Source organism: Syzygium oleosum, unplaced genomic scaffold (genome assembly GCF_021117445.2).
Source record: "Syzygium oleosum isolate NSW1041296 unplaced genomic scaffold, Sole_v2.1 Sole_v2.12, whole genome shotgun sequence".
NCBI lineage: Eukaryota > Viridiplantae > Streptophyta > Magnoliopsida > Myrtales > Myrtaceae > Syzygium > Syzygium oleosum.
Window position 1 is genome coordinate 4,237,641 of NW_026607496.1, and position 12,523 is coordinate 4,250,163.

At 39.3% G+C, this 12,523-nt stretch overlaps 1 protein-coding gene across 1 annotated transcript in view; it reads right to left on the reverse strand.

The window, feature by feature from the left end:
- LOC115669468 (transcription factor IIIA-like) overlaps window positions 1-12,523 on the reverse strand; it is a 44,269-nt gene that overhangs the window by 1,907 nt on the left and 29,839 nt on the right. Inside the window, exons 2-3 of the mRNA XM_056316506.1 lie at window positions 688-825; window positions 333-467 (exon numbers count right to left, since the gene is read on the reverse strand). Coding sequence (XP_056172481.1) covers window positions 333-467; window positions 688-825 — 273 coding nt within the window. The remainder of the gene's footprint in view (window positions 1-332; window positions 468-687; window positions 826-12,523) is intronic.

A 12,523-nucleotide genomic window follows, 5' to 3' on the forward strand; every position in this document is an offset into this window, starting at 1 on the left:
ACCATTCCACAGCCCAGAAAATCATGCACATCCCCAACAATAACATCCGAATTGCTGCTTCCGACACCTCATTATAAATTATAAATGTGAACGTTTTAAAAGCAAAGACCACAACCGAGCATTGTACATCAAAACCATCAGTTCAACAAGACCGGTGCGACTGTGACCAGAACCTCTCCACTCTACAAACTGTACCTCACCGTCGACCACCTCAATGACAGGTGCAATCTAATGGAAACTCGACTGAAATTTTCAAGGTACTAGCTTTCACGTCGCACTCTCAAGAACAACAAACGAACTCCGGTGAGACAAACGGCGAGAGCTCGACATACCTCGAGCGAATGGCCCCGCATATGCTGCTTCAAGTACGCGGGCTTCTTAAACGTGGCGCCGCATTCTTCACAGGTATTAGCCTTGGCTCCCTCCTTCCCCTCGACCCCTCGAGCCATTGCCGCTTCCATCTCCTCCTGATGAAGACCCAAAGCAACACGACAAAAATAAACCAGTTCGCATCAGTTCCGCGACGCAAAACCGCAGCAAATTGCGGTTCGAACTAATAATAATCGCATCGCGGCATCAGAACTCGCGAGCCCAAGAACGAACCGAGCTGCTCGGGAAGAAGCATCGGGAAGGCGAACGAAGCGAAGAGAAGTGGGCAAAGAAGGGGGAAGGGGAAGGAGAAGTGACCTTGTGGTGGGATTGGACGTGAGAAGCGATGAGGGACTTCTTGGACCTGCAGATCCCGCAGTGCTCGCAGTAGTAACGCCTTACGTCTCTGAACACAGGGCCTTCTCCTGCCTTCTCGCTCCTCTCTCCTTCGCCCATCTCTCTCTTTCGTTCTCGCTCTCTGAGATGTTGCAAACTGGAAGAGACGCTCAGCTCGAACTAGAAGGAAGCAAAGGGCACAAGGGTTTAAGGCGGGGTTCCCGAACTCACGAGATAGCCACGGCTTGGGCCTCTTCCGGTGCAACTGCTATTGGGCCCCCACTTATCGGGCCCATTTTCGTGGCTTTTGCGTGAATGATGGGCCGAAGCATTGTTACCCACGCAAACACGTACGGACATTTTTGCTATTAAATAGACCTGTCAAAATAGATCATAAATCAAATTCATAGCCTATATTTGAAGAGCTGAGTTGTTATATAGATTAGTCATGTTCAGTAAATATGTCATAAACGGGTTAAAATGGTAAAACCAAAAATAATATGTGTGTCAAATGTGGAAGTGTTTTAGCAATACAGGTCAGATCGGGAATTGATGTCAATAATCTTAGATTGCATATTTACAAAATATCACATAGATCTAGGATTGTATTTGCGTTTAGGGTAAAATTACACTTTCCATTATTTAGGGTAGATGTAATTTCCTCTTATGCACAATTTGAGAGTCATTAAGGATTACATTACACATAGAAAAGTATTAGAAAAGTCATAAATTTATTGCGTTGGTGTCAATTTAATCCTAAACCTTTTAATCGTGTAATTTTAATCCTAAACTTTTTGACCTAGGGCCAATTCGATACTTCCGGCTAATTTTGCTAACATGGACACCGACCGTATTACGTGACATGGCCGACATTGACATGGATATTTTCAATAATATTTTACTAATTGTCGATTTTCTTCTTTTTTTTTCTTTTTTGGTAGAAAGCCTTTCGATAGTGATGTTGCCAATGCTTATTTCAAAATGTCAATGCAAGTCAGAAGAGTATTGTTGCCTCTGGCTTTCGTCACTGAGATCAAGTCTTCAGCCTTGCTGTAACTCTTTTCATAATGGAACATTGAGCTACCAAACTTGCCTCCATCCTCCAATGCGGCTAACAATTGTGAATATTGGAGAAACACCTACGACTACCATAGACAAACAATTGTCTCGATTCCGCATCCACCGGCATGTACATTGTGTACTTCTTCGGATTGTCTTTAGTACCGAATTAAAGTTCTGTGATGCAACCTCAAAAGGGAAATTTACATGCTTCATCTTGCAGGCACCCTCAATGAGACTGCTTCGCCTCTATGTTATCAGCCAAGATTTTAAGTCAGTTCGTCTCATTCGAGACCGTCACAAACCCAAATTCGAATATGGAAACACCCAATCCCTTTCTCTATCGAAATCACCCTAAGCCCATACTAAGCTTATAATAACACTAAACCCAAATTCCTATTATTCCCTATTTCTCTCTCTTTATTCTTGTTTTCTTTTTATTTACTGATATTTGTCCCTCTCGCCCTTTTCCTCTAACAGATCAATAACCACCAGATTAGACCAGATTATACTCAAGAAGTACATGAGTTTCAAAGCCACGATTTGAGATCATCAAGACACCCAGACTCCGAGCTGCACATAGACAAACTTAGCCATCAACCGCTTGTATTCTTAACCAAACGACTGCGATCGGTCACCATCTCCGGCCTCCGCCGTTAACCGTTATAATCCACCGGGACTCATACATGGACTCGCAAGGAAACTGAGCGTGGAAGACTAAAATGGTAGAAGCCTCGGTCATGAGTATCACCAGAAATGAAGGTCAAGAACAATAACTCCATATCACATACTCATCGTCGACTGCCATGGAAAATCACTGTAACGTAGCACAGGACAAAGAAGTACAATGATTTCAGAAATGTATTCGGCCATTGTGAAAACATTAGAACTCATGCTTAAATGACTTGAGAATCAATTAGTATCTCTTAATCTATGTCAACATACTTTCGGATTCACAAAATGACTGAAACTAATTCGCATTGAATCCTAATAGACATTTCGTCGAACAGATTGCAGTCAATCGATTAAGGATCAGACTTTTTGCGATTTCAAACTCGTATTTGTGACCATACGCAAACGAAGTTATCGTGTGAAGTTCAGAATCAAAATACACGACTCTAACAGGACCCCGATCCTGACCGGAGCAAAACGAGCTCTGCATTCACTTCAGCTTCGCCAGAATCATAGCATGATGGAGAATCGGAGACTACCTCGTCGATGAAGAAGCCAAGCTAAGTCGCAGCAGCAGGCGGTCCAATCAGCTATGGGGAGAACGAAGACCGGTGGAAGAGATTCAAGCGAGTTTTTGGCCACCTCGATCTTCACGGGAGGCGGCGGTCCGGCGATGGCGACGTCGCCTTGGGCGCGGTGATGAGCCAGAAATGAGGACTGAAGATTTGTGGGTCAAAGTGAGCCCACACGGTGATTGAAGTCTTATTATGGCTCAAATTCATGAGCATACGGACTTGGGTTTAGGTTTGGGTTGATGGGTTTGGATCAAGCTATCGGTCCAAATTTGAATTCAATGGCCGAATGGGCTTTAAAAATGATCTCTCTCTCTCTCTTTTTCTCATTCTTCTTATTTTTATTTTTTCGATTTATGTATCCTATATAAGCATATACGATTTTGTCGATGAAAAATTTCAGTGTCAACATCACTTGAGTGCCATATAACTTTTTAATGGATTATTTAAGTGCCATAACTTTTAAATATGTTCTCAACAAGTGTCTTGCCATGTTAGGCTCCCGCATTTTTGAAAAGTTATGGCACTCAAGTGGTTGAAAAGAAAAAAAGTTATGGCACTCAAATGAGCACCATATAAAAGTCACGTCACTTGTGATGTCCTTATCTTCAAATCTAATAGTATATTAGCTCTTGTTTTAATAATTTACAAGCGGGCACGTAACTATTAGAAAGTTACCAATGAAATTTCAATTTTACCGTACACAATAGTAGATTACCACTTATCATACTATGATTTAGTTTTAAGTAGTAATTATATAATATAATCGGTAAGTTATTAGACCATTGACAGTAGTAAGTTGGGAAAAATACACCACAATGCCACGACTTTCGTACGGCACTCACTTAAATGCCATAACTTTTTTTTTTCTGAGTATCATGTACCTTTTGAATTGATCATTTGAGTGTCATAACTTTCCACAGGTGTCATGCCACATTGGATTTTCAGCACTTACGTGAACGTTTTTTGAAAAAAATTTATAACATTCAAGTGATCAATTGAAAGTTATAGTACTCAAGTGAACTTTTTTCAAAACCTTATGACACTCAAGTGGTTGAACAAAAAGTTATGGCACTCAAACGAGCATAATACGAAAATTATGACACATGTTGTTAACATCACTTGAGTGCCACAACTTATTTTCTGATCACTTGAGTGTCATATAACTTTTCAATTGATTATTTGAGCGCTATAACTTTTTAAAAAAGGTTCTCCACAAGTGTTATGCCACATCAGATTTCGAGCACTTGGCTGAACATTTTTGAAAAGTTATGGCACTCAAGTGATCAATTGAAAGTTATGGCATTGAAATGAACGTTTTTTAAAAGTTATGGCACTTAAGTGGTCAAAAAAAAGTTATGGAGGTCAAATGAGCGTCATACGAAAGTTATAGCACTTGTGGTGTCATTATCTCCAAAACTAATAGCAGATAACTCTTGTTTTAATAATTTACAAGTGGGCACATAACTATTTGAAAGTCACCAATGAAATATCAGTTTTACCGTACCCAATAATAGATTACCACTTATTATACTATGATTTAGTTTTAACTTGTAATTATATAACATAATTGGTAAGTTATTAAACCATTGACAGTAGTAAGTTGGGAGAAAGATATTACAAGTACCATAATTTTCGTACGACGCTCACTTGAGTGTCACATACATTTTCAATCAATTACTTGAGTGTCACATACAATTTCAATCAATTACTTGAGTGTCCTAACTTTTTGAAAACATTCATCACAAAGTGCCACGCCACGTTGGATTTTTGGCACTTAGGTGAACGTTTTTAAAATATTAATAACACTCAAGTGATCAATTGAAAGTTACTGTACTCAAGTAAACGTTTTTTTTTTTTTAAGTTATAGCATTTAAGTGGTCGAACAAAAAGTTATAACACTCAAATGAGTACCGTACAAAAGTTATTACACTTGTGCTGTCCTTATCCCATAATAAGTCACTAACATTGTTGCATAATCAAGTCAATATACATAAGCATGAGGGAGGAGGTTGTGCAATATATTGTTGAATCAAAGCAATATATTTAGAATCGACGTGAGCAATATATTGTTGGAAAGTACACTTGAGGATGATTGTTTTGGTGCCTGAAACCTAGTCTTTTGAGTTCGTATCGACCTCGAAACAAGCAAGAGAAGTTACAGAATCTGCCACGTTGAATCATAGGATTTGCGAACTGTTCGTGCAGAGGAGTCCAATCCCGGTGCCTAATCCTCCCAATCCCAATTGCGGTGTTCTCGATGTCTGTGTCCACTGAAAGTAAGCTTTTTGATCCGTTACACTAGGAATTGAATTCCACCTTGTTTCAAGCGCAAATTGATCGGATCGTGTCCATGATTCAATTGCATGTCTATGGCCAAGTATTGATCACGATTTACATGTAGGGATTGTCGATTCCATGTCTATCTCTAAATTCCTCATGTTCATAGGATTGATAGATTGCCATGTTTTGATTCCCCTTTGCATGAACTTAATCAGAGAGAGGTCGCATCTTTGTTACTTAGATTGATCTCTTTTTTGCGTGGATTTGCCCTTGGTTGCATTATATGGATGATCTTTTTGCATGTTAACAGTGAATCGGGTTGGATTGATGATTCCTCTGCATGTTGTTCATGGCCGGTCCCCTTGGTGCTCTTGGTCACGCCACCTCCTTTGTTTGTCTTGCTTGGAAGAATTTTGATCATCTGTTTTGCAGTGATTCATGGAAAATAGGCTAAAGCTTCAACCTTTATCGGTGACTTCGCTCATGTCAAAAAGATCGAATCTTTCAAGGAAAGATCATAAAAATTGCATCTTTTATTGTCATGTGGCATATAGGATATTCATGATCACCTAGGTAGTTGCATATCAATAATAAAAGGAAAGATATAAAAAAATAAATTTAGAAGCATGCTAGGTGACTTTGCATCTTAAATTATGCAAGTTTTGATTAATTCATGTTCATCTAAATTAATAGTGTAATTTCGGCCAGAAAGGGGTATTCTCGACATGTAGGGTTATTTTAGGGTTAAAAAGTAGACAAAAGAAAAGACAAAAAAAATTAGAATTGCATCTTAATCACATTTAGGTGAGTTCTGCATCATAGTGTTAGATAGTTCACGATATTTGATTCATGATGGTTAAGGCAAGTTTGGCACTTAGATTGGGCATCTCGTGTTTATTTTAATATAGTGCATGTTTACTTTTGGTTTATCGTTCACGAGGGTCCTATGCCGAGACTTAATAACAAGGCTTTGTTAATTTTGCCCAATACTGTTCGGGTTCTTTATTTTGCTAGTACTTTATTTGCTTCATCTTTATTATCACTTAATTTAATATATATTGCTTGAACACCCTTTCATGATCACCTTTTTTTACATGATTAAAGGATATAGGGAAAACAAAATTGAGAAGATTGCTCGCAAAAAATTTTCATAAAAGAGAAAAGGTACTGGCGATGGACATTAGATTTATCTAGTATAACCAAGTTTCCGGATTCACATATCTCTGGTTCACAAGAGTACGGCGAACTCCTGCCGGATTCACATATCTCTGGTTCACAAGAGTAAGGCAAACTCCTGCCTTGTACTCGGGCTCCTAACCGGCCCAAAATTGATCAATGTAAGCTCCAAAGCAAATTAAATTGAACTGGAAAATTAAGTTGCAACCGATAGGGCTTGGTAGTGTTCGTGTTAGGCGTAGGCGCCACCACAGAAGAGGAACCATTAGCGCTTGCTTAGCAACCTATCAACATCCCTCAAATATCTCAACCTCGGGAGGGTTGTGACATTACATATGAAAGTTTTGTCACTTAAGTTCCTTCACTAAATGATGGTAATTGTTGGAATAGTTGGGAATTTTAAAAAGAATTGATAACTTCATATTAAAAATTGGTAAATTTAAATCACTGGGGAGAAATAAGTATTCATAAGCTTTCAAAACCTTATGAAGTAATAAAAAAAAATGTTAGTAAGTAGACTACTATAAAAATTGGTAGCTCAACCAACATAACTTCTTCACATTTTTCAACCATCACCAATTGTCACTAGTGGTGGTTGCTGCCACCAAGTCCTTCAGCCCTCCTCGCTTCTCTCTCGCTCCCCCTCCCTTGTGTTCTACAATTTACTTTCCTTTTTCTATAGAATAAAGTCAGTTTCTTTCGATTTTAACATTATTGATTTTAACCTTTTTTGATAATAAAGAAATTATGAACTTAGCTTAACACGTCTTACATATTAAGAGTTATTTGAGGACTTGATTGAGAATAGGGTAGAATTACAGGAGTTGATTCAAAAAAAAAATAAAAAATGAAGGATCCAATTTTGCACAAGCAAATTTGAAGGATCCAATTGAAGGTCTAGGCCACGTACCTACTTTTGAATGGTCAGTTCTACGTGAAACACGGACCTACATTTTTTCCCAATGGGTAAGCAAGAGTTCTATTGATCAGCAAACAAGACCGTCTTTTAAATGGTGATGACGAATTACGAAGAGAAGAAAGAACGAAAACACTCTTTTTCAAGTTTAGTAACTGAACCTTAGTGAAAATCTTCATGGATGCAAGTGTTTGAATAGCACTTTATCCCAGAATCGATAATAAGTAAACCTCCATGATCTGATAAACACTATCGGACCACAAAATACCCAAAAGCCAACAGCGAATCCAAGCGGTATGCCCACGTAAAACCACTTCTTCTCGCTATCATCACTATTGCCGTCATCATCTAGGTCACTTTGAGTTGGAACACTACCCGCTTCTTCAGTCCCATTCGTTGGAGTTAAGCAACTTTTGTTGAGCTGAAGCCCACACAATCCAAGATTTCCTTCGAAGGAACTTTTGGAAAACGTGAGAAATTGTCCCATTGTCGGGATGCTTCCCACAAGTTGATTATTTGAGAGGTTAAGGAATGAAAGGAAATCAAGATTCGCAAGCTGAGCTGGTATGGTTCCATTGAGGTGGTTCCATGACAGGTCCAATGACTCAAGCTGATCTAGATTCCCTAAAACAGGAGTAATTGAACCTGTGATGGCATTATGCGATAGGTTGAGGAAATAAAGTGCTTTGAGATCTCCAAATGTGTCTGGTATTGGACCCTCCAATCTATTGCCCGAGAAGTCGATTGACGTGAAAATAGTCAGAATCTTGGTGAGTTCTAACTCCAAACCTTTGAAGGTTACACTCACAGTATCTTGATAATACTTACCTCTTATTCGGAATAACTCATACAGAAAACGATTGAAGTCTACATTGGCCTTCATAGCCTCCCAAGATGCGAGGAGACTCGCAGGCAACGTGCCGCTGAAATTGTTGGAAGATAGGTCAATGATTTGAAGCATCTGCCAGGTGAAGGGACTATGTGGACATCCAATTTCCCCGTGCAATTTGTTGGATCGTAAAACAAGGACACGGAGACTTGACATAGCATTGAAATGGCATGGAAATGTCCCATCTATTTGATTGTCCCCGATGTTCACAATCTCCAACGTCGTACAATTTGCCAACGACAACGGAATTTGGCCCTGCAGGAAATTCTCACTAACATCCAATGTCTTCAGACCGCATGTTGCTGGGATGTTTTGCGGAATATCGCCACTCAACTGGTTATTCCTCAGATTCAATACCGTGAGGGACACCATCATTAAACAATCAGGAATAGTTCCGTTAAGATGGTTATGCGATAAGTCAAGCACTTCAAGAATACCAGCTTTGCAAATTGACTTCGGGATGGATCCATGGAAATTATTCTTCGAAAGGGAGAAGAAGATTGTGTTTGATAGGTAGTCATCAATGTTATCCAGAATAACAGAAGTTATGTTGTTACTTGAGAAATCCAAGACGAGAGCGGATGACGGCAGGGGTAGCGTATTTCCTCGAAGCATGTTTGAATGGAGGTCAACGAAATTCAGACTCAATGTAAGATTGCCCAGAGGAGTTTCCAAATCTTCAAAGAAATTAGAGGAAAGATTGAGATGCTCAAGATTTTCTAGTGTCCATATCCATCTCGGTATATCCCCTTTTATATAATTGTGGGAGAGGTCGAGGAAGAACAATTTGGACTGGTTAGCCAAAACCTGAGGCAATGTCGTCAACTGGCAGGAAGCCAAATTTAAGTCTTGAAGGTCAGGGAATGAACAGGCCTGGGAAGCAGTATTTGTGGCATCAATGGAAAAACGATTGTAGGAAAGATCCAAAGCTGAAAGATTTCTCAGCTGCTGAACCAAATTAATGTGGAACGAGCCATTAAAATTATTGAAAGAAAGTGAGAGGTACTTGAGCCCTTGGAGTTCCCATATAGACGTCGGTAGTTCTCCTCCTATATTGTTGTTGCTCAAATCAAGTGTATTTAGCATGTGCGATGGAGCATCAAAAGATCCCTTCAATTGACCAGAAAATCGGTTGTTGGAAAGTAGAAGCGCCTGAATCGATGGATGTGTAAACAGAGATGAAGGAATATTTCCTTCAAGTAAATTGAATTCCAGGTCGAGAATAAGAAGACTCAAGAGGGATTCCCATTGTGTTGAATCAATCGGACCAGTTAGACTGTTGCTGGACAAAATGATAGATGTCAAATCCTTGGACTCGCTGAGTGATGGAATTGAACCCGTAAAATTGTTGAATGACAAGTCCAAATAAGACAGTCGCGAGAGATTGGTGAGAGAGCTTGGGATATTTCCATCAAAGCTGCAATTCACCAATTCTATTCTTGACAGATTCCTGAGATTACTGATTGAATTTGGGAGCCCCCCGGAAATATTCAAGCCTCTCAGAACTAGTGTCTCAAGAGAACTATTCTCCGGAAATATTGGCAAAGAACCCCAAAGAAGTTCGTTGGATGATACATGAAGGTTCTGAAGTGTTTGTACCTGGAAGATTGCAGGAGGAAATTCCCCCTGCAGGCCACAAGCATATAGGCTCAGTGTTTTCAAGCTAGAGAAATTCGCTAAGAAACTAGGAACTGTGGTGTACAAGTTGTTGTAATCGAGTTGAATGACCGACAGATTAGCCAGACTCGTAAGAGAAGCGCCGATAGGACCGGACAGAGAACAGGAAGACATGCTCAACACCTCAAGTTTCAGCACTGAAGAAGACAACGCGTCGCACCACCCAGTTCCCTCAGCAGACGCATTGACCAAATCAAGGTACAACTCTCTCAACTCCCCCAAATCCCCAATCAGTGACCTCAAAGAGGGCTTCTCAAGGAACAGCAAAGCCGGTCCAGAGTAATAAAGACCAGAGAGATCAAGAATACGTAGCTCCGTCAGGCGCGATAGCTCCGCCGGAATCTGCCCGGCAAATCCGGCATTGGACAAGTTGAGATGTACCAAGCGGCTGAGATTCGCGAGGCCGAACGGGATCGCTGAGGAGTTGAAATCGTTGAACGCCAAGTTCAGGCTTTGAAGGAACTCGAGCCTGAAGAGGCTCGATGAACGGCCGATTCCACCAGAGATCGACTCTTCGCTCAAATCGAGTCCCACGACGAGCCCGTCCTCGCACATCACACCGCTCCATGAATCAGCGCTTCGGTCCCACCGTACTAGCTTGGACGACGCGGAGGTGTTGAAGACAAGGCTGTCTCTCAGCTCGAGCAAGAGTGATCTCTGGTCGATGCCGAGACACTGGGCTGAAGCTGAAGTTGAAGCCGTAGCAACGTCGGAGAAGATGGAGATGGTGGATATCGCAAGAACAAGCCATGAGATGATCGAACCGTTCATCGTAAGAGGTTGAGGAAGAGAGCGGGAAGAGGGAACAGAGGAGAGACTCAACCGAAACAAAGTCGAACACTTTGGGAGTGGAGAGGAGTCTTCCAAGGAAAGTGCAAAGCCTGTGTTGTGTTGGCGATATTCGGAATGTCATCATTAGTCACCGAAGTTTGACTTATTTCACTTTCGACGATACTAGCACAAATATTCTTTATTTAACATACTTTCTCAATCGAAACAAAAGGCCATATTTTATTTTCAATGAGAAAAGGGAAAATAAAATAAATCTGCCTAAAATGTTGAGATTAGGACTTAGGATCCCTTGGAAATATTTTTGGCTTATCTTATTTGAAGATCATAAAACAAATGATATTATGTGATCGATTTTGTTTTTGTGCATCACATTAACATGTAGCGATCCATTAAAAGTAAATAATGGATATATATCATAGCATTTGATCATAACACCGAAATACATATATTATATACTATTTCTTTTATTAAATAAGTAGATTCAAGAAAAGAAATAAAACGATGTACTTATATTTGGATTTAATTGTAAATATTCTAAAGGATTAATACCTTAAATTGGTACGCTTGTGACAAATTTACATCAAACTAATTTTTTGATCACGAAAAACCCCAAACTGGTACACCCGTGACAAATTTACTCAAAACTAATTTTTTAATCACAAAAAACCCTAAATTGGTATACATGTGGTGAATTTATCCTCCGTTTAAATTAGATTAATATCAAGAAAAATCACAAATTGATAAACATGTGACAAACAGAGGGGTAAAATCCCAAACTGGTACAACTATCAATTGCCACGTGTCATCCAACTGAGCAATTTAACGGTAAAATTTAACAGAAACTAATAGAGTATAAATTTATTACAGATGTATCAGTTTGGGGCTTTTCGCGGTATTAACCTTACTCTATAGTACTATCAAAAAGCAAAAATGTATAAACTATAGAATCAGAAAATACAATGTATTAATCATGAAATATGAAATAGAAAAATACAGTAATATGTTCAAAAATAGAATGAATAACCAAATAAGCAAAAACTAAGAATAAATTTCTCTTATATTAAACTGAAAGGAAAAAATAAGAAGAAAAAAAAAAGGAAAAGGCATATGTAAAACGAGGCAAAATGGGCACTGTCTTTACTTCGAGTGGTATAAAGGAAAATAAAAAGAGGGAAAAATCCGAAAAGATTTTAAAAAAATTAAACGAAAGAAGAGAAAAAGCGAACTGCAGGCACATGGAATTGATCCATCGTGCACGCTGAGAAAAGTACCATGGTCCACCTCCACTGGGCTATTTTATTGAATAGTAAGTGTGTGTGTTAGTTGGCTGAAGGAACAATCGAAGTACGACGCATGGCAAACGCTGATAGTCGCCCCGGGTTTTCACTTTTGGCATTGCACATTGATATATTTTTAAAGGTTTTCTTCCTTCTTTTTTTGGTTTCTTTGTGAGTTTTGCTATGCTAAGGGTGGCCTGAGAGAGATTCTTTGGGCTTTTGCTGTTTTTTTTTTTTTCTTATTGTGCAGTCAAGTGCCGGGTTAGCTTACAATAAGACTCAAAACCAAGACCATAAGAAGAGGAACAAACTTCCTTACTATTTAAGACAACACATTAATGTTGGATTTTTAGTGTAATTAAATTGTCGGATCTTTCAATAAGAGAAAGAGATCCTATTGAGTAATTCATAAATAAAAATCTACTCACAAATGAGCGCCACATTAGCTATGGTCTATATCTTCTCCAAATGAAAGAAAAAAATGAGCACCACATTGTATGTTCAC